Source organism: Neopelma chrysocephalum, unplaced genomic scaffold, assembly GCF_003984885.1.
Source record: "Neopelma chrysocephalum unplaced genomic scaffold, ASM398488v2 Primary Assembly neopelma1_253, whole genome shotgun sequence".
Lineage (NCBI taxonomy): Eukaryota > Metazoa > Chordata > Aves > Passeriformes > Pipridae > Neopelma > Neopelma chrysocephalum.
The window spans coordinates 2,333,590-2,358,258 of NW_020897915.1; the positions used below are offsets into that span (position 1 = coordinate 2,333,590).

At 44.6% G+C, this 24,669-nt stretch overlaps 1 protein-coding gene across 2 annotated transcripts in view; it reads left to right on the plus strand.

Annotated features, from left to right (window-relative positions):
* The window catches only part of MAP4K5 (mitogen-activated protein kinase kinase kinase kinase 5), a 57,634-nt gene that overhangs the window by 22,038 nt on the left and 10,927 nt on the right, over positions 1-24,669 (plus strand). Inside the window, exons 4-23 of one of the 2 annotated variants that reach the window (XM_027704026.1) lie at positions 9,024-9,114; positions 10,283-10,347; positions 11,015-11,070; positions 11,734-11,781; positions 11,873-11,915; positions 12,854-12,926; positions 13,826-13,957; positions 14,556-14,618; positions 15,122-15,203; positions 15,766-15,882; positions 16,063-16,141; positions 16,734-16,792; positions 17,194-17,258; positions 19,740-19,784; positions 20,759-20,801; positions 21,364-21,574; positions 22,053-22,150; positions 22,236-22,277; positions 23,028-23,112; positions 23,260-23,339. In XM_027704026.1, the coding sequence (XP_027559827.1) occupies positions 9,024-9,114; positions 10,283-10,347; positions 11,015-11,070; positions 11,734-11,781; positions 11,873-11,915; positions 12,854-12,926; positions 13,826-13,957; positions 14,556-14,618; positions 15,122-15,203; positions 15,766-15,882; positions 16,063-16,141; positions 16,734-16,792; positions 17,194-17,258; positions 19,740-19,784; positions 20,759-20,801; positions 21,364-21,574; positions 22,053-22,150; positions 22,236-22,277; positions 23,028-23,112; positions 23,260-23,339 (1,577 nt within the window). The remainder of the gene's footprint in view (positions 1-9,023; positions 9,115-10,282; positions 10,348-11,014; positions 11,071-11,733; positions 11,782-11,872; positions 11,916-12,853; positions 12,927-13,825; positions 13,958-14,555; positions 14,619-15,121; positions 15,204-15,765; positions 15,883-16,062; positions 16,142-16,733; positions 16,793-17,193; positions 17,259-19,739; positions 19,785-20,758; positions 20,802-21,363; positions 21,575-22,052; positions 22,151-22,235; positions 22,278-23,027; positions 23,113-23,259; positions 23,340-24,669) is intronic. The other variant, XM_027704027.1, reaches the window with a different exon arrangement.

Here is a 24,669-nt window from a genome sequence, read left to right on the forward strand (position 1 = left end):
CCCCACAAGCCATTTTGACTCCTTCAGTGGTCCTTTCCATGTTTGAAAGGACACGAGGATGTCCTTTTGATGTCCCGAGGTGATGCCTCTTAGGAGCAGAACACTCTGTGGCCCTGTGATGATTTGATGCCGTGTGCAATGCGGGTTTTCCTCTCGTTTGGGAATTGCCTTTAGGATCCGAAAGGCACTGCAGGATGGTTCTCTGGGCCCTGTGTGCTTCATCCCATCCCCATCCCAGTGCCTTCCTTGGACCAGGATGTATATTTTTAGGGGGAAGCAGGTGAGGGGACTGAGCTGGCAGCGGGTTTGGAGGCAGTGAGTGGGTGGCAGGCTCCGAGCAACGAGGAAATGTGGTTTTCTCTGCAACATCTATAAATCTCCTCATTGTATTAAACTGTGTTTACATAGGTGCAAAAAGCAACTGCACAAATTTGTGTGAGAGAATAGGACATGAAGGACTTAAATAAGAAGATCCCAGCTATGACTGAGAGGTTTTTCTGAGCCTTAAATCTCTGGAGGTGGGGAGGGTGTTTGGGGGTATCCCTGTGTGGTCTGGTTTTAAATCCTCTGCTGGAAAGGGGATGCAGGGCTGAAGGGACTCTACAATGCAGGGTTAATTTTTATTTCTGGTTGTTTCTGTGCAGAAAAATAGATGGTTTTGAAGGCTGGAGGTAGAAGAAACATGGGGAGACTAAGGGGAGAAGCGAAACCCACTGATTTTGGGTGGCTGTGGCTGCTCACCTTCCCTTGGCAAACCAAGGGCTGGGTTTATTAAGTGGATTGCATTGATGAGGCTAATTAGGCACTGGAAATGCAGTGGGAACCACAACAGGGATCCCTCAGCCCCTGTGGGAAATGCTGTGGCCAGAGCTGGGGGCAGTGGGGCCGGGGGGGAGCGAACCACTGTCCCCAGCAGGTCTGTGATGGTGCCTTGGTGACAGAAAAAGGACAATATCAACCCATTGCTAAGGCAGGGAGGGGCTTCCTCCAGTGTTAATGTCACTGCACCTGCTCCCAGCGAAGTGTATCTGCTTTTGTGTTGTGAATTTGAAGAACTGTTTTGAAAACTGAGCTGAAGCAGAGGCCGAACCCTCTGTGGTTTGAGCCGAGGGAAGAGCAGGGTTTGTTGGAGGCTGAGCAGCCCCTGCCTCTGCTTGGTGCTGCTCAAGCACTGAAGGGATAAATTCAAGACTCTGGCCCAAAGTCTCCCCTCTGAGAACCCCATTTTAATTAGCACTGATGACCATGGCTTATGTTTAATTATGTTGGTCTGACTCACCACAGGGAAGCGATTTCTTCTGGTTTGTTTTGGGTTTTTTTTTTAATACATCTTCTTTTAAACATTGCCAACCTGATCTCCATCCATAGCATGTACACCCACAGCCTCTTGGCAGAGTCTTGTTGGGTGTTTGGTTTGTTTTGAAGGAGGGTTCACAGCACTTGTTTACTTATTTACTCCTTTTTAGTTGTCTGGGATGTCTACGTGTTGAAAATACTCTGGATTTTTAAAGAAATAAATAGTCTGCTGCTCCACACTTCAGTGTTCTGACTAATTTTTAAGGGATTTGAATAGTTTTGTAGGATTGTACTTGCAGAGCACCATCAATTCCTGGAGCAGGCTGGTGTCAGAAGCTGTTGGAGGTGGCTGTGGTGGTTTCCTGGGAAGGGCAGCCCCTTTGGAACACTGGCACAAGCTCCTGTCAGACCACAGGGCACAGCTAGAAAAAGATTGGTAATAAATTTTCCTGATTTAGTCACCAGGGAAATAGGCTTGTGAGTACAGCATCTTCTGGGGTGGAGGAGGAGGTGGCTCGTGGATGGGAATTAATTAGCAGATGGAAAAGTTAGAGCTCCAAACTCAGCACTTGATTAATACATAGACAGGGGAATTGGGAGCAGAAGACAAAAGCCTCTGAAGCAGAGAGTGCCTCAGAGGAGGTGAGGAATGTGTTGAATGAAAGCTGAAGGAACTGCACACAATGAAATGACAGGATTTGGGGAGACTCAGAAAATTGCTGACATGGCAGGGGGGTTGTTCCTCTTCCTCCCTCATCTACTGCAGGCAATGAGTAGACAAAGAGACTCCAACTTACCAAGACCCCAGCATAAATCTGTATTTTATTTCATCAGCTATTACCTTTGCCTCTTCTCCAGGCAAAGGAAACAAACTCAGCTTAAAGTTTGCTGTCATTAATTCATTTGAATTCGGGGCAGTGCTCGAGATCTGCTCCCACAGTACTTGAGCTGTGCTGCTGGAGTCAAAATAGTCACTGTTTTTCCCCTTTTTTATTTTGGCATAGACTTGGAGAGCATTAGACAAAAGTATTATGGCACGCTAATGACATTTCCCAGCATTCCCTGAGCACAAATGCTTCAAATAATTTGGGAGCCAATTCTATTTCAGAAACTAATCCAACTGTACTCAGCAGCAGAGAAGCCAAAACTGTCTGAAACACTAAAGCCACTTCCATCTATGGGTTTAGCAGATGAATCGAGAGGGGGGTCAATACAAAGAGGTAACTATTTGCCAGTGGAGTTTTCTGCCACAGAACTTTCTCCCTGGGAAAATTTAATAAATAAAATAGTTTAAAATGTACTAATGTCTGCTTTAAATTCTGCTGTGGTGATAAATGGTGCCCCCTCAGAGACCTTTGACACTCAGAGGGCTGGTGGAAATCTTGCTCTAAACTTTCTGCAAGGCCACAGGAAAATCTCATTGCTGGTTTTTATTTGGTCCAACGTTTGAATTTTTCCATGTGAGATCCCAGAAAGTAGCCAATTAATTGCCTGTTTCAGGCTGGATCTTAACCTGGAGGTGGAACTGTACAAATAGTTCCAAAGGTGTGTGCTGTGCTCAGCAATTCAGAGGCAGGTCTGGTTCATTGTGTGTGTGTTGTATCCCATGGTTTAGATCAGGAAGATCATATTCCACACAGGAACATGGGGCTGGTTCAGACTGGGATGGGGGTCTGACCCCTCTGGACCACAGGTCAGTCCAGGATGTTTTGGGAACTGAAAAGGGGACTGAAGCAACGCAACCTCCTTCTCCATATAATAAATTCCCTAAAGATGCCATGAGCTGTGGAGAAGAACAAGCCTGAGGCTGACTTAAACTAAGCCTGAGGCTGATTTAAACTAATCCTGCTGGGCTTGAACCATTGTTGGCAGCACCTGGAGCTGAAGAAATATGAAAATAAGTTCTCAGTACCACACACACCTTCTCTGCCTTGGGCTGTGTGACCTGGTTGAGCTTGGGATCGTGTCTTGGGATGAATTCCTGAGGTTCCAAGTGTGCCAGAGCCATTAAAGCCTGGTCATGGCCTGGCTGTGTTGTGCCGTGTCCTGTGGAGCCTTTGGAGCAGACACAGAGCAGAGCAGAGGCAACCTGGTCTTTGGATCTAGAGTGGCCAGCATTTTCATGCTATTTAACTTGTTGAATTATGGGCTAATTTTACTTTTCATCCTTATAGTGAATTTATAATCCAGCATTGTTAAGGAATGTGTGGATCCAGGGCGGGTGGGTTCACACTTCCAGTTTCAAGTTTTCACTTAAAGGTTCACCTAAAATTTAAGTTTTCACTTAAAACACAGAGTTTATTGGATGGAGAAGGTCGACAGAAGGAGCTGTGGTGGGATAAGGAGGTGCACTGAGTAGGAAAGAAGCTGGAAGTTCACACATTTTAGTTGGAAGGCAATGCAGAGTGTGACACTGCCATGGGCAGGGACACCTTCCACTATCCCAGGTTTCTCCAAGCCCTGTCCAGCCTGACCTTGAACAGTTCCAGTGGGATGGGGCAGCCACAGCTTCTCTGGGCAATATAGGTTGGGCAGAAGAGGAAATCCACAGGGAAGTTGTTCTGGTGCTGGATACTCATTCCAAACTCTTGTGTGTCACTTGCTGTGGACCTCTTGCTGCTGTGGCAGCGTCACCATCGGGAATATTTTATATCAGTGGAGAGATAATGAGGACCATCAGTGGTTAGGAGTTGGCAGCTACTTGCCTAGAAGGAAAATTTGCTGGTGGAAACATCATTGTTTCCAAATAGCTGTTTCCTGCTTGGAGTCGAGTTTCTGAGTTTCTGAGTTTGGGGAATTGAAATTCTTTCTGTGGGACTGCAGGTTTCCATGAGTCCTGTGAAAAGCAGTGTGGATAAAGCAGCTCGGATCCTGCGTTTTGGGAAAGGCATCCTTCTCATCAGCAGAGCCTGAACCCTCTCGAGGTTCAGGAGGGGGGTTTGGAGGGAGTGATTGGGAACTGGTGAGCATGGGGATGTCTGGAAGTCAGCACAGAGGAGCTGGTGGCCTGAGGGTGTTGCCTGGCTGTGGAGTTTGTGGACTGGGGTGAATAGTTGTAGTTCCCATGGGTTTTCCTCCCCCTTGTTTGGGAACTCAGGTTGTTGAACTAAGAACTGTTGGAGGAATGGTCCCAGCAGAGGCTGTGGTGCTGTGACCCTGCTCTTTGTCCTTCAGTGTCCTGCACAGCAGTGTCCACCCGGTCCTGTTGTTAAGTGTTAGGCCACTTTTAAATAACAACTGTTAATTATAGTGTTAAAAATCCCAAATGCCAAGAATTAAAACTTCCAAGTGCCAACTCAAGAATGACATGTGCTCTCCATCTAGGAAATCTTGGCAGGATATCTACATTCCAATTCCACATAGAATCACAGAATCCCAGGATGGTTTGGGTTGGAAGGGACCTTAAAGCCCAGCTCATTCCATCTCCTGCCACGGCCAGGGACACCTTCCACTAGCCCAGGTTGCTCCAAGCCCTGTCCAACCTGGCCTGGGACACTTCCAGGGATCCAGGAGCAGCCACATCCTCTCTGGACAACCTGTGCCAGGGCCTCACCTCCCTCACAGCCAACAATTCCTTCCCATTATCCAATCTAAGTCTACTCTCCTTCAGCTTCTCCTTCATCATATCTAACCTAAACCTGCTCTCTGGCAGTGGGAAGCCATTCCTGGTTGTCCTGTCCCTCCATCCCTTGTCCCCAGTCCCTCTCCAGCTCTCCTGGAGCCCCTTTAGGCCCTGGAAGGGGCTCTCAGGTCTCCCTGGAGCCTTCTCTTCTCCAGTTGAACACCCCCAGCTCTCTCAGCCTCTCCCACAGATGAGACGTCGCGTCTGCAAGTGGAACAATTCCCTGCTGTTGACGTGCCATCAGTTTTCTCCATGATCTCCCATTTAAATACGGATTCATCCTGAATTTCCCAGGCCTTACCTTGCTTAGCTTGTGGGAAGGGCTCTACTCACACCCCACAGTGGGCTTCAGCAGGGTCCTCCCTGCCAGCTGTGCTATAGAACAAGCTGTGCTGGTTGTGCCAAGCGGAGCGGCCGCGATCCGAGGAGAATATTCCATTGTGTGTCCGAGTTGTGTCCCTGTGCCTCTGCAGAGGTAAAATTACATAATAACAGAGGCTGCAGTGAGTCACTGCTGCTCATGGGCCTCGAGCAGCTCCCTGCTCCACGTTCCTGCTCAGCGTGCCGCACATCCCATAATTGCAAACACGTGAGCGGCAAAAACGGCGTTTTCCCAATTCCGGGTTGTTTAGCATCAAGTCATTGATGACTAAACCAGATGAAAAGCTCTTTGTGTGGATGTTTGGTCACCTTTGGTCTAATTCTTTTTACCTCGTTGTCTCCCTCTCAATGAAGTATTTTCTCCCAATTCTGTCTGGGTTTTTTCCCTGCTATCCAAGGATATTTCATTTTTTGCCCTATTCCAGCGTCTCTTGCCAAGATTAATACTCCAGCTGCCTGGAAACTCTGAATTCCTTTGTTTTGTATTCATTCTTGTCCTCTTTGAGTGACTATACATCTTCTCTCCTATCTCTGTGTCTGATCTTTCACAATCATTTCCTACATATTTTAGCCAAACTTTTCTCACAGATACTTCTCTTCTTTCCATCTCTTTGCCACTTCTCTATCAGCTCCCTGTCTGTATTCAGCCCTTTCCTCTTCCAAATTCTATTTCCCCCCCTTTTTCTGTAGATTAACCCTCATTTCTTGCATGAATTCTTCGTTTATTAATTGCAAATCAAGGGATCATCTTTGCTGTCTCCTTCCACTACAGGCGGGATCATTCCAAGTCGTTCCTGGTCGGTTCTTGTTCAGTGTTTTCTTCCTTTTTTTTTTTCACCTGTGGGAATTTTCACAGCTTCCCATCCCTTCACATTCAGTGCTGTGATATAATTCCAGTAGGAAAAGCTTTTCATCTGTACAGAGATGTAGGTTAAGGCAGTTTAAGCCCTCTGCTTAGTGTCCTGTTATAAAACCGGACACAGATTATCCCTTCTCCCCCTTTCCCTGCTACCTTTTGTGTGAATGAAAGTTGTTATCTTTTCACTCTCAGCCTTTTTCTTGCCCAAATCCCTGTATTTCCTTCAATTTTTCCTCATTAGTCATGGTTTCTAGAACTGGCTTGGCTGTTGCTCCACACTCAGAAGCCCGATCCATGTGCTATCCATGGGCGATTCCGGCTGCTGCCTGCAAGGTTTTGCTGTTGCAGGGATGCTTTTTTTTTTCACATGTGCCAGGATTCTGATGTTTCAAAAGGATTCTGTGATGTGAAGAGGCCATGGGGATTTGGCATTGGATCCTCTGAACCCATGGACGATTAGTTTCAGAGAGACAGAACCTTTTTTTCCGTGTGGGATGGGAGGATTTGCCTTCAAAGCTGCTTCGATTTGACTTTCTTGAAAATACTTGTGTAGTTTGAAAATGCCCCAGTTGTTATCTGTGAGAATTCCAACAGCTTCCCTTAGGAAGTTTGCTGGAGGAATGGGAGGAATGAATCCATCAGATTTAAACTCAAAGGGGTTTATAAAAAGGAGGGAGACAGACTTTTTTTTACAGGCAGGTAGTGACAGGACAAGAGGGAATGGGATATTGGGAAGGAATTCTTCCCTGTGAGGGTGGTGAGGCCCTGGCACAGGTTGCCCAGAGAAGCTGTGGCTGCCCCTGGAGCCCTGGAAGTGTCCAAGGCCAGGTTGGACAGGGCTTGGAGCAACCTGGGCTAGTGGAAGGTGTCCCTGCCCATGGCAGGGGGTTGGAACTGGACGAGTTTTAAGGTCCTTTCCAACCCAAACCATTTCATGATTCTCTAAACTCAAAAATCCCTTGTTCACAGTGATAATTTATAAGCAGGACTTGTGAATTCAGGAAAAGTTGTAGCTGCAAGGTAACCCCTAAACCAAGCACAGTGTGAGATCTGTGCTAAATTTATAGAAGTTCTGTTGCCTTTTCTCTTTTTCATTATTTAAAAAAATACTACTGATGTTTATAAAAAGCCTCTTGACATTTGAAACTCTTCTGCTAATGTTTTCCTGCCCCAGTGAAGTGTTTCTCCACATAATTCAACTTCAAGAAGCCCTTGAGGATTTACTGAAATGGGTCAGGGATGGATTCGTGGAAGTGTGTTCCCTTCTACCTTCATATTTCATGGTTGTTTTCTTAAATAAAAGTCTGGCAATCACTGAGACATAAAGGTTGTGATAATTTCTGTTATTGGCACTTCTTTTGCCAGCAGCACCATTGCTCAGGGAAGCTGCTTCAAAGCACAGCAAATATAAACATCTATTTTAAAAGAGGTTATTAAAAAATATTAGCTATGCTGTTACTTAAATAAACACAAGAAGAATTCAGTTTACAGCGGTGCTTGAGTCCTCTTGGACTTGTCAAAACCATCTAAATTAAAGGGAACAGGACGAAGCAGTTCATATTTTCTGGGCTGGACATCCCTGACTTTAATAGTGTGAGAGAATTTTACTTGGGAAACTTTAAACAGAAGTAAAATACCCAGAGCAATTTTTTCCTTCGTGGCAGCTCCCACATCGTCCGGAGCAGAATTTTATCTAAAACATAAAATCTTTAGTTAAATTCTAGTCTTTTGTGTCTTGCAAGCTGTTACAGTTTTCATAGAATGGTTTGGGTTGGAAGGGACCTTAAAGCTCATCCAGTGCCACCCCCTGCCATGGGCAGGGACACCTTCCACTAGCCCAGGTTGCTCCAAGCCCCTTCCAACCTGGCCTTGGACACTTCCAGGGCTCCAGGGGCAGCCACAGCTCCTCTGGGCAACCTGTGCCAGGGCCTCTCCACCCTCCCAGCTAAGAATTCCTTCCCAATATCCCACCTAAATCTCCCCTCCTTCATCTTAAAGCCGTTCCCCTTTGTCCAAAGGAAGAATAAAGGTAATAACACACAAAATATGGAGGCAGAGCTGCAGGGTTTGAGCTGTAGATTCTGTGGAGAACATCCCCTGCTATCCATTTAATATCTATATAAACATATTGTTATAACTCTAAATTGCACCTAAAACATTACTACTTCCTTTTCAGTAGATTTTTTTTTTCCCCCAGAGGATATTTAGGATGTACCAGCGTGCTGGTGTAGGTGTCCTCATCCCAAACCACGCTCACAACCAGGCACAGTCCGTGCTGGGGACTCTCTGCTCCTGCTCTGAGTCAGCTGAGTGGGTGTCCAGGCCATCTGCTCCATCCCAGTGGTTTGGGAATTAAGCACTTTTTAATAACAAGCTCGTGGAATGTGAGCTCTCCTAGTTCCAGGCAGGAGGCTCTGGAATTAGCTTCCAGCAATCCTTCCTTTTGTTGTTGGGACCCTTGTGCTGTGAGCACCGTGGCCTGGTAAAACTGGATCAGCTCCAGCTGGGACTCTCTGGTGGCTACACAGGGGTTATTCCAAGGTTCCTCATGTGCTCCCATCCCTCCATGGGATCCCTTTCCTTCTTTCCCAACGCTCTCCGTGCGTGCCGAGCTGCCTGAACCGATGGATCGTGTTCAGGCCACCGGGCCAGCCCTTCTCTGTTGATCTTCAGGAAATATTTTTGCCTCATAAAAGGCTGGAATAAAGGATTCAGGGTGGTGGATGAAAGGCTGACATGCTCAGAAGGGCTCAGCCACAATCCAGCCCAGTCCATGTTTTTCCCTGGGTTGCGTGCGTCCCTCCAGACCTCTCCGAAAACGTTCAGCCCCGTGTGATGTAACCCTGGCTGCTTCCTGTTTTTCAGGGGATGACTTTTCACTGATACAGCAAGAAATATATATGGTCAAGGAATGCAAACATTGCAACATAGTCGCCTATTTCGGGAGCTATCTCAGGTAAATCCCGCTTTTTATTCCGACATTTCTCCTGGTTCTCTCCTCTAAACAACTCTCAGTGTGGTTTTTTAATCCTTGCCCCCCTCTCTCAGTGTTCTTCCATAGATTGAATTCCCTTTGGGCTTTTTTTAAAGTTGGCTTTAAAAACCAAAAGTGACTAATAGTTTGTTTTCTCTGCTGGCCAAAAGGCTGGAATATTTTTATCACTTAGGAACGGCGAGAAAGTTTTCCCTTGGAGCCTCTTGCAACATCCAACCCTACCCATACATTTATCAGTTCTAATATAAAACCATGTAATATATTTCTCTAGAGCAGAATTGCTTCTGGATATTTTATTTAATTACAGTTTTCTGGGCTATGAAAGCACAGCCAGGGATTTTTGAGAGCAAAACACTCAATTTGAGGTGCTGGTAATAACGTTTTTCATAGTTCTGGTGTAACAGAGGCAGAACCAAGGTGGTGCCAACTGGCTGTACCCTCAAGCTTGCACGTTGTTGTACAGAAAATCAGGGAATATTTTCCATTTCTGTGGAATTCTGCCATTTATCAGTTGGCTCTGTGGGAATACAAATCAGCACTTTGCCTGCTTTTTGGTCTTTTTCCTACAGCCTTTAGATTTCTTGGAGGGCTGCATTTAAATAATCTGTACATCCCAAATGGACTCAATAAATGGAATAAAATGGCTGAATTTCTAAACCCTCCTTCTAGAGAGCGTGAATTCTTTTAGATATAATTAGGCAATCTCAATTTAAGACTGAAACACTTCAGTGTGTTATCTTTCAATTCTGCTGGAAGCAGGTAAACCTCAGGTGTTTCTGCTCCATGTTATTGTAGAGTTAAAGCACCACCTTTTAGATCTGATAATATTTAAAGACTTCTCAGGGGTTCTGGCATAAAATTTTCATTTTGGTAGGTGAGAATTTATATTGATAACATGGTAATTTATATCAATAACATGGTAATTTATATTAATAACACGGTCATTTATATTAATAAAGTGAGAATTTATATTAATAACAGTGTAACTGCTGATCAGGCCTCAGAATGTGTATTTTTAACAGAGAGTGATCAAGACCAATAGAAAATAATTTGAATAATGGTGATTATCTCTGTTCTGTATCCGAATCAATCAGCTTTTGATGCCTGTGTTTTCATTTTCCTTTGACAGCCGTGAGAAGCTGTGGATATGCATGGAATACTGTGGTGGGGGATCCCTCCAGGATATTTACCACGGTACTTTGGCATTTATTTCAACATTTTTAACTTCTGCAAAGAAGAAAATTAAATAATAAACTAACAGGGAACGGCCAGGCACTGCACTGGGGTTTTTTTGGGGCATGAATAGTGATTTTTAGCTGCCATTCAAGAGATTTTGAGAGCACTTTTCAGATGTGGTGACTCATTTTGGGCCAATACCTGTAATTTTGGAGCAGATCTGGATGTTCAACCACATTGGTACAAATAGTTTTAAAACAATTCCAAGCCCCATAGATAGTCCCTAAAATACAAGATTGCCATTTCTAATATTAAAATATTAGCAGAAGTCACTTTGATTTTTGCTCTCCTCAGAATACGGGATATTCCAGCACTACGAAGTCTCTTGTAAAATGATAATTAGATTTCTGTGAAAACAGGTTTTCTTCTCACTGTGGGCATTGTCTTCTGTTATGGTGCTGTTTGTTTGGTTGGTTTTTTTTTTTTACAGAAAGCCTTTCTGTAAAACAGGCAAACAAACCCCTCTTTTCAGCTCAGTGTAGAACCCAGATCCTGTAAAATCAGGCTTTAACTTCTGCATGGACGTGGTGGCACTTTTTGGCTGCTTCACAATGCTATTTATGTGCTGTATATTAAATATAAATACATGTGCTGCAAACTTACCCACTTCTATCTTTATTTTCAGTGACAGGACCTCTGTCAGAGTTACAAATTGCATATGTGTGCAGAGAAACTTTGCAGGTACTGTGCTTGTGCAGGTTTATGATGAAGTGTTTATTCCATGAAAAGCAGATAAAGAAGATTATTTCAGTTCCCAGAACTGTTGGGAATCAAGCAGAGACCAGTTAACCAGGGGTAACCTGTTACTTCTCGTACAGTAAATAAAAATTAGCAAGAAACTCTATTAGAGTAGTGCAAATATATGCTTAAATTTTGAACTTCCTGCTTGCCCTGTGGTAGTAAATTTAATAATGTGTGGAGGGAAAATAATACAACCAGATAAATAAATTTGTCTTTTGTGACTGCTGATAACTGCAGGAAGACAAGGTAAGGAGGTGCAGGCAGGTTGTTTCTTCAAGGACTTCAAAAATAGAATTTTAGTAAAGGTTTATTTAAAAGACCCAAACATATATCTGTGTAAAATGTTACACCATGACTGGTTTGAGGGAGGCTTCACATGTTGGTTGAAGATGAGGAACAGAATCCAGGGTGCCCCTTACCTGCAAATCTCAAATGTCTCCGCTTCCAAATAAAATATATTTTTATATATATAATATACATCTATAAAATATATATTTATATATGATAATATATATTATATAATATGTATTTAAATTTATTAAATGAGGCTGGTTTTGTATGTTAACAAATGCCAAAATAACCTGTTGTGTCTCTTTATTTCAGGGTCTCGCTTATTTGCATATGAAGGGCAAAATGCACAGAGACATAAAGGTAACCTGGGAGTTTGAGACACTTACAACTTTCTAATGCAGGACAAATATTCCTGAAGAAGATCTGTAACTTTCTATTTATTGTGTTTTAGGGTGCAAACATTCTCCTGACAGACCATGGGGATGTCAAATTAGGTGAGTTGCTGGAATTTTTTAATATGGATTTAAAAGCCCTGTGGATGTGGCACTTGGGGATGTGGGTCAGTGGTGGCCTTGGCAGTGCTGGGGGGAGGGTTGGACTCGATGATTTAAAGGTTTTTTTCCAACCTAAATGATTCCATGATTATTTGGGGCAATAAATGATGATAGGAAGTGATGGCAGGAAGTGTGTATCCATGAAAACTGCCATGGGATGCTCATCATCCCACCGTGTCCCGTCTTGGAACTGGGTTGGTTGTGCATGAGTTCAACACCTTTACACCCCTGTGGTGAGCCAGGAATGCTGTGTTGGGAAAAGACAGCTTTTTAAAGGTGGAAAAAAGCAGGAATAAAACCTTGGCACTGATAGGAGATTTCACTGCATGAATTAAACTTGGGTTACACGCTGGTACCTCCCTTTGGCCTGCTGAGCTGGTGAGATATTCCCACAGTTATCCTGCGGATTTCATACTACAAATCAATCAGAATAAAAAGGATTTAAATGATCTTTGGCTCTGCAAGACCTCCTGATGTTCTGCAGCTCTGAAGGCAAGGGATTATTGGCCCCTAGACAGAGTGTCCAGGGCTGAGAACAGATTGCCCCTCACAGTTCCTCCATAAGAACACACAAAAGGTACCTTTGCCAAAGCATGATGCCATTTTCCCTCTTAAATTGAATATCCACAAATTTTGGTTGATATTATGAGATGGAAAAATGATCTAGGAGAGGAACAGGGTCACGAGTGAGCTGTATGTAGGAAGAAAAGTGATTTGAAATCATGTCAGTGAAGACATTAATGATCTCATTATTAAACTTTAACTGTTTACCTTAATGAATTTTTTATTTGGATGAGAAAAGTGATTGTTCTTTCACATGCAGCAGAATTGGGGTCTTAAACTGAGATTTCTAAGTCTCTGATGGTTTTATTTTCCAGCTGACTTCGGGGTAGCAGCAAAAATAACAGCCACCATTGCGAAGAGGAAATCCTTTATTGGCACCCCTTACTGGTAACACACCACTTTGATTGTTGTGATGCAAAGCTGAGTTTGTATTTATGCCAAAAATTATGAAATACCCACACATATACCCAGCAATTGCATAAATTCCCTTTCTTGCAAATAAAATGCCCAGAGGGTCAAAATCTGGGAAGCACTGATTGGAGCTAATCTGTTGCTACCTGATGTTCGAGGCAGGATTGCTGTTTTCCCCAAGTGTATTAATGCAGAATATTCTCCCTTTTTTCTAATGGTTATTTAGTTTCTCACTTATTTTATTCTCTTTCTTATTTACACTTCCAATGAGTAAAATAATCAGTGTCTTTCTGATTTCTGTGCAGACAGAAAAACAGATTTTTGAACCATCTCTTAATCATCCCTGCTGATTAATGCCTGCACAAGGCAGCACTTAATATGCAAACAGATCATTGTAAATCTGGGGCTGGGTTATAAATGCAAATTTAACTGGGTTTTGCCATCACTGGGATGGCAGTGGAAGAGCCTGGGGGTGTGTTCTTGTTCTGCAAACAGCTTCATCCATACAATGTCTTTGAATTGTTATCCTGTTGGAGAAGGGAGGACCGTGGCCAGGAAGATTAAATGGTCATTAAAGCCTTTCACCAGGAATGATGGGCCTGGTTCTGTTCCTGGTGTTGCCTGGCAGCCCATGACCTCGGGCAGGACATCCCTGTGCTTCCCAAAACCTCTCTGTGCTTCCCAGGACATCGGGGCCTGGTGCTTCCCAGGACACCGGGCTCTTCCCTGACCTACTCTTGGCAATGGGGGTTGTGCCCAGAGGACCTGGTGCTTCCCATGGACATCGGGCTCTTTCCTGACCTACTCTTGGGAATGGGGGGTTGTGTTCAGAGGGCCTGGAGCTGGCAGTGACCAGGTGCCCTTGGTTTTTTTAGGATGGCCCCCGAGGTGGCGGCGGTGGAGAAGAACGGCGGCTACAACCAGCTGTGCGACATCTGGGCCGTGGGGATCACGGCCATCGAGCTGGCAGAGCTCCAGCCACCCATGTTCGACCTCCACCCCATGAGGTTTGAGGCCCTTTGTCTCCAGGACCCTCTTCAATCCCAGCAGGAACTGCTGGGATTCAGTTTAAACCTTCAGTTTGACTCACGCCGGGATTCCTTCATCAAACGCTTCCCTCCTGTGTTTTAAACCCTGCCTGGTTTTAAGGGATCGGTCTGGAGCTAAAAATCTTACATTTAGAATTGAAATTATAACAAAAAGTTCTAAATTTTCAAAATTTTAGTATCACCTGGGCTAGAGGAAGGTGTCCCTGCCCATGGCAGGGGGTTGGAATGAAATGGGCTTTAAGGTCCCTTCCAACCCAAAACATTTTGGGATTCCCTGATCAAGAATCTGCTTAAGAACAGGTACAGATTCACTAGTGATAGTAAACCACTGGAGAAGCTGTAGCCTGAAGTTTAGCAGGATTATGGCACTAAAAAGACTTTATTTAAAGATAAGAAAATCAACAGCTCCACTGTATCTGTCCTTTAACACAGCGTAGACTATAATTCATTTTCACCAGTATGTTTCTCACCATAAAATATTAAAGTGTTTAGATACTAGGATGAAATTAATTATTTTCTTTACCATATAATAACGTCGTTCTGCTTTTACCTTCAGGGCTCTGTTTTTAATGTCAAAAAGTAATTTTCAACCACCAAAGCTAAAGGAAAAAGCAAAATGGTAAGTGGAACTCTTTCCTTTGTTCAGTATTTTTTTGGAACAAGATGATCTTTAAGGTCCCTCCCAACCCAAACCATTCTGTGATTCTGTGATTTTGTAGATAATGGGAAAAAACTATTTGTCACTAGTGAAGAAGGGGCCCTTCTTTGGGGCTCTTTGTATGTTCTAGGAAGGAAAATCATTTTTATCCTTTCTCCTTAATTCCTCTCAGGGCATTTGCCTGATAGGAATGGTTTCATCCTTTCGTGGTTTCTTTAGCCTGTGATAAATTCCTGGTGCTATGCTTGGTTTATTTTCTGTGCCAGAAATGTTTTCCATGCAAGCTCCATGAGTCAAATGGGTTTTTTCCTAATTTGTTAATTTGGAAATGTAATTATTCAAACTTGAGATGAAGTACCTGGACAACTTTCTGATTTATCACACCCTTTTGTGATCTGTTTAGTAGGTGTCTTAAAGTCAATAATATTGAAAAATTGAACATAACCCCTCATTTTTCTTTTAAGGTCAGCAACATTCCATAATTTTGTCAAAATAGCACTTACAAAAAATCCAAAGAAGAGGCCAACAGCAGACAGACTCCTCTCTGTAAGTGATCTGGGACATTTAGTGACAGCAGGAGGAGATCTCTTGCTTCAAACCGAGCAACAGATCAATAGGAAACCCAACTGGAACCATTTTCTTTAATTTTAAAACATGGGTGGGGAAATCTAAAGGAGGGAGGTGTTGGTCATCTGTAAGGGAGCGGCAGGATTTTGTTCAGTAGAGGATTTTTGGAAGGAACAAGTACAGAAATGTGCTTCAAGTGGGTGTCTCAGCCTTGTGCCTGTGTAGACATTGGCCCTTCCTGTCACCCAAAAATTTAGTTGTTCATGGATCTCTGCTTTCCTAAACTTGACTGTAAAAAATGAAGTTAAAGTATAATTATTTGTTCGATTCAGAGTTTAATTTCCATTTTACAAGAGGCCCAGAGTGTGGTGTTTATGGAGGGGTCAGAAAGTCCAACCATTAAGGAGTTATTAAAATAACAGTCGAGCCTCCAGAAAGCAGAAAAAAAATCAGTAACGTTCTACATTTGATGTCTGCTGATGAAAGTTACCTATTAATTGCATGTTCCAACCTTCTTTTCTGTTCTTTCCTGTGGTTCCAGCATAGCTTTGTGGGGCAGCCTGGTCTCTCAAGGTCTTTGGCAGTTGAGCTGCTGGACAAAGTCAACAACCCCGACAACCACACACACTACAGCGAAGTCGACGATGATGATTTTGAGGTGAGAACATCCTCTGTTTGAGGTGAAACTCCACTTGAAATGCCCTGCTTTGCTTTGGGGAAGGTGAGATGGCAGCTTGAACGGCGTGTGGCTGCAGCTGCTCCTCTTCCTCCTCCTTGTTTGGTTGTTGTTGGAGATCCAAAAGCGTTTCCAACTCTTCTCCACCTCTCCCATTCCCAGCCTCACTCCGTCATCCGCCACACGATCCGCTCCACCAACAGGAACATCAGGGCAGAGAGAACAGCATCAGAGATAAACTGTGAGTTCCTGGGGGGCTTTGCCCCGTTTTTTGGGGGGGATATCTGGTTTTGGGGGGAATCCTTCTGGAGGACGTCGGCGGCGTCCTTTTGTTGTGCGCTCTGGAAAACCTCTTCCCATTCGGAAAACAAACCCAGGAGAAACAGCTTCCTGCGTGTGAATCTTCACTCATAACTTTTCAAATTAATATTAATGCACTTACTTAAGTTGAAATATTGAGGATAGAACTGGGTTTCCTCCAGATTTGGACAAAAGTCTTTTGTGGCTCCTCCGCGTCACGTAAATCACACTTCTGGGAGAGTTGCTGTTTCTTTCTTCTCTTTCACATGCATTTAAAAGTGGCACGTGGTTAAAATAGTTACATTTGAGTGTGCCTTCATATAGTGACTTGGTATTTACCTTTGGGCTTTCTTGTGGGTTTCGTATGTGCAGATTTAAGCGTTTAGACAACAAGGCTGATGTTTTAGGGGCAAATTAAGTGTTGTGTACACAGTACTTAGATCTGTTACAACATGCATTTCACTGTAGTAAGCACTGAAAGAGCCCTAGTGCAATATTGTGTGTATTAATCATGAAAATGTGATGTTTTGCAGTTGATAAGCTGCAGTTTGAACCCCCTCTTCGGAAAGAAACAGAAGCTCGGGATGAAATGGTAAGGACAAGTTTATTTTTAACTTAATTTGTTAAAATCACAGTGTCTTCACTGTTTTATGGTTCAACTCTTAAGCAGCTTGCTGGAAAAATGTCTCTTAAGTTCCCTAAGTTCCCTGTTTTAGGTTCCCTAAGTGATCCTTACTGAGTTTTCACCATAAATTTTTGCTTTCCTGTTACTTGATCCTGACATTCCACCATTTCCAGCTGCTGCTTTGAAGTCTAAGAAGATGAAAAGTTGCTTTAGAGATTGTAAAACGTTGTTTCACTTTGGAATTTGATTTTACTGCTTCTGGATCGTTCTGCAGGGCTGGGGAATCTCCCAGGCCTTTTTGTTTGTGGTGGATAAGGTACTTTAGTTTGACAAGGGGGGTTAAAAAATGACAATTTCTGCATCTCCAGGTTGTGGCAGCTGGCAGTGACTTTGCTTCACACTGGAATCCTTTTGTTGATGGTGGAAGCAGCAAGTAAGTACAGACAAAACCAACTTTTATTTCTGTCACTTAATGTGAAATTACACTGAAATTGTGGTGGAAAAATCAAACCATAAGCCCTGATGGACTTCAATATTCATGAATTAAGGAGATGTTACCCAGTGTGAAGTTCTCCTTCTGCAGATGGTTGGTCAGTTCTCTTGGAGGACGAGTTTTAATCTCTTTTAACCACCAACAGAAGCTTGTTGGAAGTTTGTAGGTGGCAAGTGAAGTGTAAATGCACGAGCAGGACTCTGACATAACACAGCCACAGCTGATTTGCTGAGGCAGAGCTGGTGACCTTGCAAAGGGCTGAGTTCAGGATCCTGCTCTGGCCTCACACTTCTCTTCTGAGCCGTGGCTGTGGTTGTGACATCCTGTGACGAGGCCTGTTCACAGCCCTGAGCTCGAGAAAGGGAAGGAGAGGCCAGCTCTGGAGGTTTAGTTCTGCCAACAGTCCAACTGCACAGCTCCTCCTGCTCTGGGAGTGTGATCAGTGTGATCTGTACTTCAGTCCTGGGGTGTTTTGGGGTGAAGTGTTTGAGGTAAAGATGTGCTGCTGTAGCTGATCTCCCCCTGGATAAAGCAGGTCTGAAGTACAGGAGCACAACCCTGTCCGAGTTAGGATTGAATTTATTATGAATGTACCTTCCTTCTGCTGCGAAACAGGGGATCCTGCCTTTAAAGGCACTCCCTGGGTTTGCAGTGAGGGAGTGTGGAAGTTCAGTGATGCCAAGTGATGCACAGGCATAGGGAAGGGTGCTGTTTGGGCTGAAATAATTGCTCAGCTCAAAGAGCCTGTTTCCCATCTTTATTTGGAGCTGAGCAGCAGACAGTGGATTTCTTTGGCTTGTTTTTTGCAGATAAAGCCTTGCATAAGCTGTCAGCTGACACTGCAGCCCCCTGGAAAGCTCATGGGGGTGTGGAGTGTGCCAGGATTTGAGTCTTTTGAAGTTCGACCTGGTTTTTTGTTCTAGGAGGCGTTTGGGGGGCTCTGGGCTCTGCCTCTCCCTGCCCAGGAAAGCCAGGGACTGTTTTCCTCCCCTTCCTCCCTCTCTGGGGTTGTTTGTGTGACCCTGATGAGCTGAAGCCTGGATTTTCTGCAGACAGCTGGAATCTGCAGGGTCGAGGAGCAGGGAGGGAGGGAGGGAAGCTCCCCCTGGCAAAGGGACTCAGTGACTTGATGCTGTTCCTGTGGCTTTGCCTGTGCCAGGCTGTGTCAAAGCACAATAACTGTGGCCATAGCAAACCTTTCCAGGGCTATAAATGAGTGCATGGACACGGATTCAGCGTTGGGAGGAGGACAGGCAGAGCAGTTCTGGGTGGTGAATCCGTGCTGCTTACTTGGAAACCACTTCCAGCTGGAAAGATAAACAGGAAATGCATAACTCCTCTGTCCCAGCAACTCTGAGTAATCCCAGGGATGTCCAGAGAGGATGTTTGCTGGGGGGGGTCCTTGCTTTTCATGCCCTTTGGCTTTTATGGAGTGAGTGGTGATTGATCTTCAGCTCAGGAATTACTTGACTGGAAAGGGGGAATACCAGGATGTGTTACCTGCTGATCAAACTTATTCCTCGTTTTTCTCAATGTAGCATTTTAAAATTCCTTTTTTGTATAAATTTTCTGCATTACGGAGGTGTTTTTTATTTATGATTTTCATAAAATCCCAGAATGGCTCGGGTTGGAAGGGATCTTAAATCCCATTTCATCCCAACCCCTTCCACTATCCCTTCCACTTCCACTCCAAACCCTGTCAAACCTGGAACACTTACAGGGAAGGGGCAGCCACAGCTTCTCTGGGCAACAAGAACCTTTCAAAATGAAAGACTTTTTCTCTTTTAAATTTTTTAGTAGTTCCTGTTGGCGGTTGCTGCTTTCCCTCAGAAGTGACTTGCAGGGAAATTTTACATTAATCCAAACTTTGCTGGGTTTTCTTGGTCATTACCCTTTAAAGACCCAACTTGAAAATTGGCATTTTGCAAAATTTTATCAGTTTTTTTTGTTGGTTTCAGGGTTATATTTTCAGTCCTGCTTTGATCCTCTAGTCACAATTCCTTTTTTTTGCTGTCCCTGGGGTAGCTTTGAAACAAAAATTCCCACTGTAGTGGGAAATAGTCTGTGTCTTTTGTGTATATATATATATGGAAACTTCCCTTTAAAAGGCTTTTCTCCATTTGTCTCCCAGTAACTTCCTCTGTTGTTTTTTTTCTTCTTTTATGTTGTACTGTTGTTAGACATGTCAATAATATTTACAATAGCAGGTAGGGGAAAGAAAGCTGATGGTGTCTGGTGTGGAAGAGAGATCCAGTGATTTTTGGGGGGTGAGGGGAAGGAAGGACCAAACTGAATGGAAAAAGGGCTGAATAAGAGAAATGTTTGTTTTGGAAAGGGCTGTTGTGAAACTCAGTGAGATCAGGGATGGGTTTAGTTGCACCTTAGAGCAGAGCTCTTAATTGTATAAATATTTTACCTTAGGGGACTGCTCACAAAATTTGGCGATGGGAGTGAAGATGTTGAAGAGTGAGTGGATCTCCTTCCTGCACAGTTGTGTTTTGCTCCAAAACCTCTCCCCTCAAAATGCTGCAGCAGCTTTGCCACTCACCATTAACTGAGGGCTGGCTGCTCTCCAAGCTTCACTCCTTCCTTGATCCTCAGGGGAACGTCCAAAGCCACGCTCTCCCTCCTTGCTCTCCTTCCTGAAGTTATCTTAGAGTCCATATGGAAGTGCCTGAAACTCTAAAGCAGGTTTTATGTTGATTAATCCATCAGCCATGAGCCAGGCCTGGCTGGGACAGGATGTGCAGATAATCCTGCAGAGCTCTGGTGCAGCTCCTCTGGTGCCCAAAGGTTTTTCTGATTCAGAGTGAGGGATGCAAATTGGAATCCCAGCATTCCAGAATGGTTTGGATTGGAAGGGACCTTGAAGCTCATCCAGTCCCACCCCCTGCCATGGGCAGGGACACCTTCCACTAGCCCAGGTTGCTCCAAGCCCCATCCAGCCTGGCCTTGAACACTTCCAGGGATCCAGGGGCAGCCACAGCTTCTCAGGGCAATCTGTGCCAGAGCCTCCCCACCCTCACAGCCAAAAATTCTTTCCCAATATCCCATCTACCCCTGCCCTCTGGCAGTGGGAAGCCATTCCCTGTGTCCTGTCCCTGCATCCCTTGTCCAGAGTACCTCTCTAGCCTGAGATCCAGTTTCTGAATGTATATTTATTTACTAACTCCAAATCTCCTTCCCCACAGAATGCTCTGTAACAAGTAACATTGGCATTTATGAAAGAACACGAGTTCATCCCAAACCAACACTTCTAACGAGATTAATGCGCTTTTCCCCTGCTCTTGGACTTCCAGTTTAACCCCGTGTGTGCAAAGCTCTGATCTGCCTCTTCTTTGCCTCTAGTTGATCTTATTTCCAGTCTGTCTTCTCAAGTAGTTCTGGTTTTCATTCTGGTTTTGGTTTAACTGAGCCAACAACTGCCCTTTCCATTGCAGGTCGACACTAAAGCGAGCGGGGCCACCTCCGCTGCCTCCCAAGGTAAGAGGTGTGGGATTTAAGAAGTTCAGGCAACAAACCCTAAAACTTGGGCAGCCTCAGATGGCCTCTGCATTCTGCCTCTGATTTTCCATCAGGGAGGAACACCTCTGAAATTATTCTGCTGTCAGTTGTCTTTATTTTATAGAATTATAGAATGTGCCGAGTTGGAAGGGACCCCCAAGGACCATCCAGTCCAACCCCAACAATCTCACCCTGTCCCTGAGAGCATTGTCCAAACCCTCCTGGAGCTCTGGCAGCCTTGGGGCCGTGCCCACTGCCCTGGGGAGCCTGGGCAGTGCCAACCACCCTCTGGGGGAAGAACCTTTCCCTGAGATCCAGCCTGACCCTGCCCTGTCCCAGCTCCAGCCCTTCCCTGGGTGCTGTCACTGGACACCAAAGAGCTTTTGTGATGCCTGAAAGTTCACACACTTTTCAAAGGCTGATATTTTTTTTAATGTAGAAAGTCTGACTTGAATGAAACTTGCCTGAAGGTTGTGCTTCCCAGGTGCCATTCCCAATTCCTTATATTTCCCAAGTAACCATCACCTCTGGTTTCTTGCAGCCGAGAATAAACAGCTATCCCGAGGAAAACCTCCCGGATGATGAGAGATGCCAGACAATAAAGCATTTCCCAGACTCACAGAACAGAGCCCCACCAGCCCACAGAAGACAGAGTATCCCAGTTTGTGGGCCTCAGGCTGATTCCAGCCCCATTGGAATGACCAGCAGCATAAGCAGCCCTGGATTGCTCACGGCCAGATACAGCGACCTGGGTAAATGCCTTACCTTTCCTGAAGGTGACTGGCATCCTGGAGAAGGAATTGCTTCCAGAGCCAACTGTTTTCAGAGATAATTTTTTAGCACAACTGATGGTGAGGGGCAGCTTTCCTTTTTCCCTGTGTGCTGGTTCTTATTAGAGCTGTGACACGTGGTGGGAATGTTCTTCCCGAAACAAGGACGCTGAGCCAGCCAATCCCATTAATGTGTGGCCTGCAGGAACAGGAGAAAAACAATGAGTGCCACAGCTTTATTCTCAGTGGAATTTGGCCCAGGGACTGTTTGGGTAATGGAAAGTGTGTAGCTTAGCACGGACAAGAGCAGCCAGTTGTCCTGGGAAGGTTTCAGCTACCTGGGATGTGGATATGGAAGTGTCAGAGCTCACTTCTCCACTCCTGCTGGGCACAGGGGAGAAGAGATTTTCTGTTCCACTGGGTCAAATGAGCTACAAAAGGTGTCTGGGCTTCTCTGCAGGCAATGGGAATGGGATGCTGAAACTCATTGAGGAAAACGTGGAAGGATCCGGACAAATCCCTCAGCTCCCACGGAAAAAGGAGAAAAGAGATTTCCCTGTAGGTATTGTGGCTCTGGGGCTGATCTTGCTGGTTTTGTGTCAGCTTGTGGGAGGTGTTTTATGACCTTTGTTTCTTCCCACAGAAACCAGCCATCAATGGTTTGCCTCCGACTCCGAAGGTGCTGGTAAGAAATCCCGTTTGCACTGGGAGTTACAAAAACCTTCTCTCTCCAGTGTTGGAAGGTTTTTGCTGGAATAAGGCACCAGCTCATCTGGAGGGATTTTCTGCACCTCACAGTCAGTTATTTCTCCTGTGCTGAACACAAAATATTTGTTCCCTCTTTTTAAACCCTTCCTGTCACTCTTTAGTCTGGATGTGGAGGGTTGGAGGCTTTCCTGGTTCCCTGAGTCGTGATCTCTGCTTAGGAAGAGAAATGGGAAAAGGTGGTAGTGATGGGAGGGCGTCACTGCTTCAATTCCTGCTTGTTTTCCCTTCATGTGCCATTTATTTTAGCATTTAATATTCATAAGTACAATTATAGAATAATTTAGGTTGGAAAAGCCCTCTAAGATTGAATCCAACTATTCCCAGCACTGCCAAGGCCACCACTAACCCACGTCCCCAAGTGCCACATCCACATGGCTTTCCAATCCCTCCAGGGTATATTGTTCTTACCCAATAGGTACTTGAAGTTGTTGATATAATTTCGACCCCTTTTTACATTTCTTAATGTATTTGAAGTCTGCAAAAAGCTTTGGAAGGCTGTAGCTTTTGGGGAAGGTCCCAGTGTTTTGCATCCAAGCATTTTAGGGGAAGTCTGTGTGTGGAAAGGGAGAGCAGTGGTGTCTGCAGGTGTGTGTGAGTGGCCAGGTGCCAGAAAATAAACTCCTCATACTCTAAATTCGTTTCAGGTTTCAGTTTTGGTGTCTTTCAGATGGGAGCATGTTTTTCCAAAGTCTTCGATGGCTGTCCTTTGAAGATCAATTGTGCAACGTCGTGGATACATCCAGATACTAAAGGTGAAGTTATTTTAGGATTGTGTTCCAAACCTGCCTTGTTGTGTTGCCAAAACCTGGGAAATAATTGATTTGTAAAGTTATTTTAGGTTTGTCTTTTTAAACCTGGTGATGAGCTTAGGAAATAATCCATTTCTCTCCGTTTTTCAGACCAGTACATCATCTTTGGCACAGAAGAAGGGATCTATACTTTGAATTTGAATGAGCTTCACGAGGCAACAATGGAACAGGTGAGTTTTGGGGGATTGAACGCACAGAATAGATTTGGGGATATTATGGAGCAATGAGGTTGGGCATTGGAAGGAAAAGGCTCTGTGGATTAAACTGATTCACATCAAAGCCAGCAAGGGAAGTCTGAAAATTAATAGTTCCTCGACCTACCTGAATTTATTGTTGCTGCCAGATCTTCCTTCTCCTTGGAGAACTGATTCCCTGCCCTTTCTCCCTCCAGCCCATCCCCACTAGATGGCACATTGCAGCTCCTCTGGATGCTGCCAAAGCCCTCACCCATTCACTTCAGCTGCTGTTGTTATCCCCAATAAACTTTTCCTGGGCTCTCTGACCCTTTCCAAAGCCACTTCATCTATTCATGGGGTTAAATTTGCTTCTTTAGGGTCAGGAGTAGCAGGATGTTCTTGGAATCCCTTTCCATATATGCTTTCCTAATTTATTTCACCTAACAGTCTTCTCTGGGCTCTTCCACATGATTTTTTATATCACCTTGAAAGGTTTGGGCTGTGCCAGTGGTGGGTAGGGAGACCATTCAGTTAATCCCAAAATGAAAGTTTCCTTTTCCATGAGAGCATTCCCAGCTGGCAGAGCTCAGGTGTGACCCACTTCAGACCCCAGAGGCTTCTGCCACACCACTTGTTTCCACATTTCCATTTATTCATTTCATTTTCTCCCCCCAAAAATGCACATTTTGAACTGCTTATCCAACTTCTGATTGTAATTGAATCCTCCAAAGTGCTTGGCTGTCTCTCCAAGGTTAATATCTCCCAATTCCAGAAGTATATTTTTATTCCATTTTTAGTTTTTCAGTGAAAATACTGAATAGACCCAGACCTATTCTATTAAATAGCAAATTGCTGAGGGACACTTTGAGTTTATGTCCAGCCAGTTGTACCTTTTCTTTCTGAGATTCTTCTACCACATATTTTCTTATTTTGCTTGTGGAAGTGGCACAGAGGACAAATCCTGTGTTATGGAATCATATCACAGAATCATGGAATGGTTTGGGTGGGAAAGGATTTGGAAGATCATCTCACTCCACCTCCTGCCATGGGCAGGGACACCTTCCACCATCCCAGGCTGCTCCAAGCCCCATCCAGCCTGGCCTTGGACACTTCCAGGGATCCAGGGGCAGCCACAGCTTCTCTGGGCAACCTGTGCCAGGGCCTCCCCACCCTCCCAGCCAAAAATTCTTTCCCAATATCCCATCTAACCCTGCCCTCTGGCAGTGGGAAGCCATTCCCCTTTCTCCTGTCCCTCCATCCCTTGTCCCCAGTCCCTCTCCAGGTCTCCTGGAGCCCCTTTAGGCACTGGAAGGGGCTTTTTCCC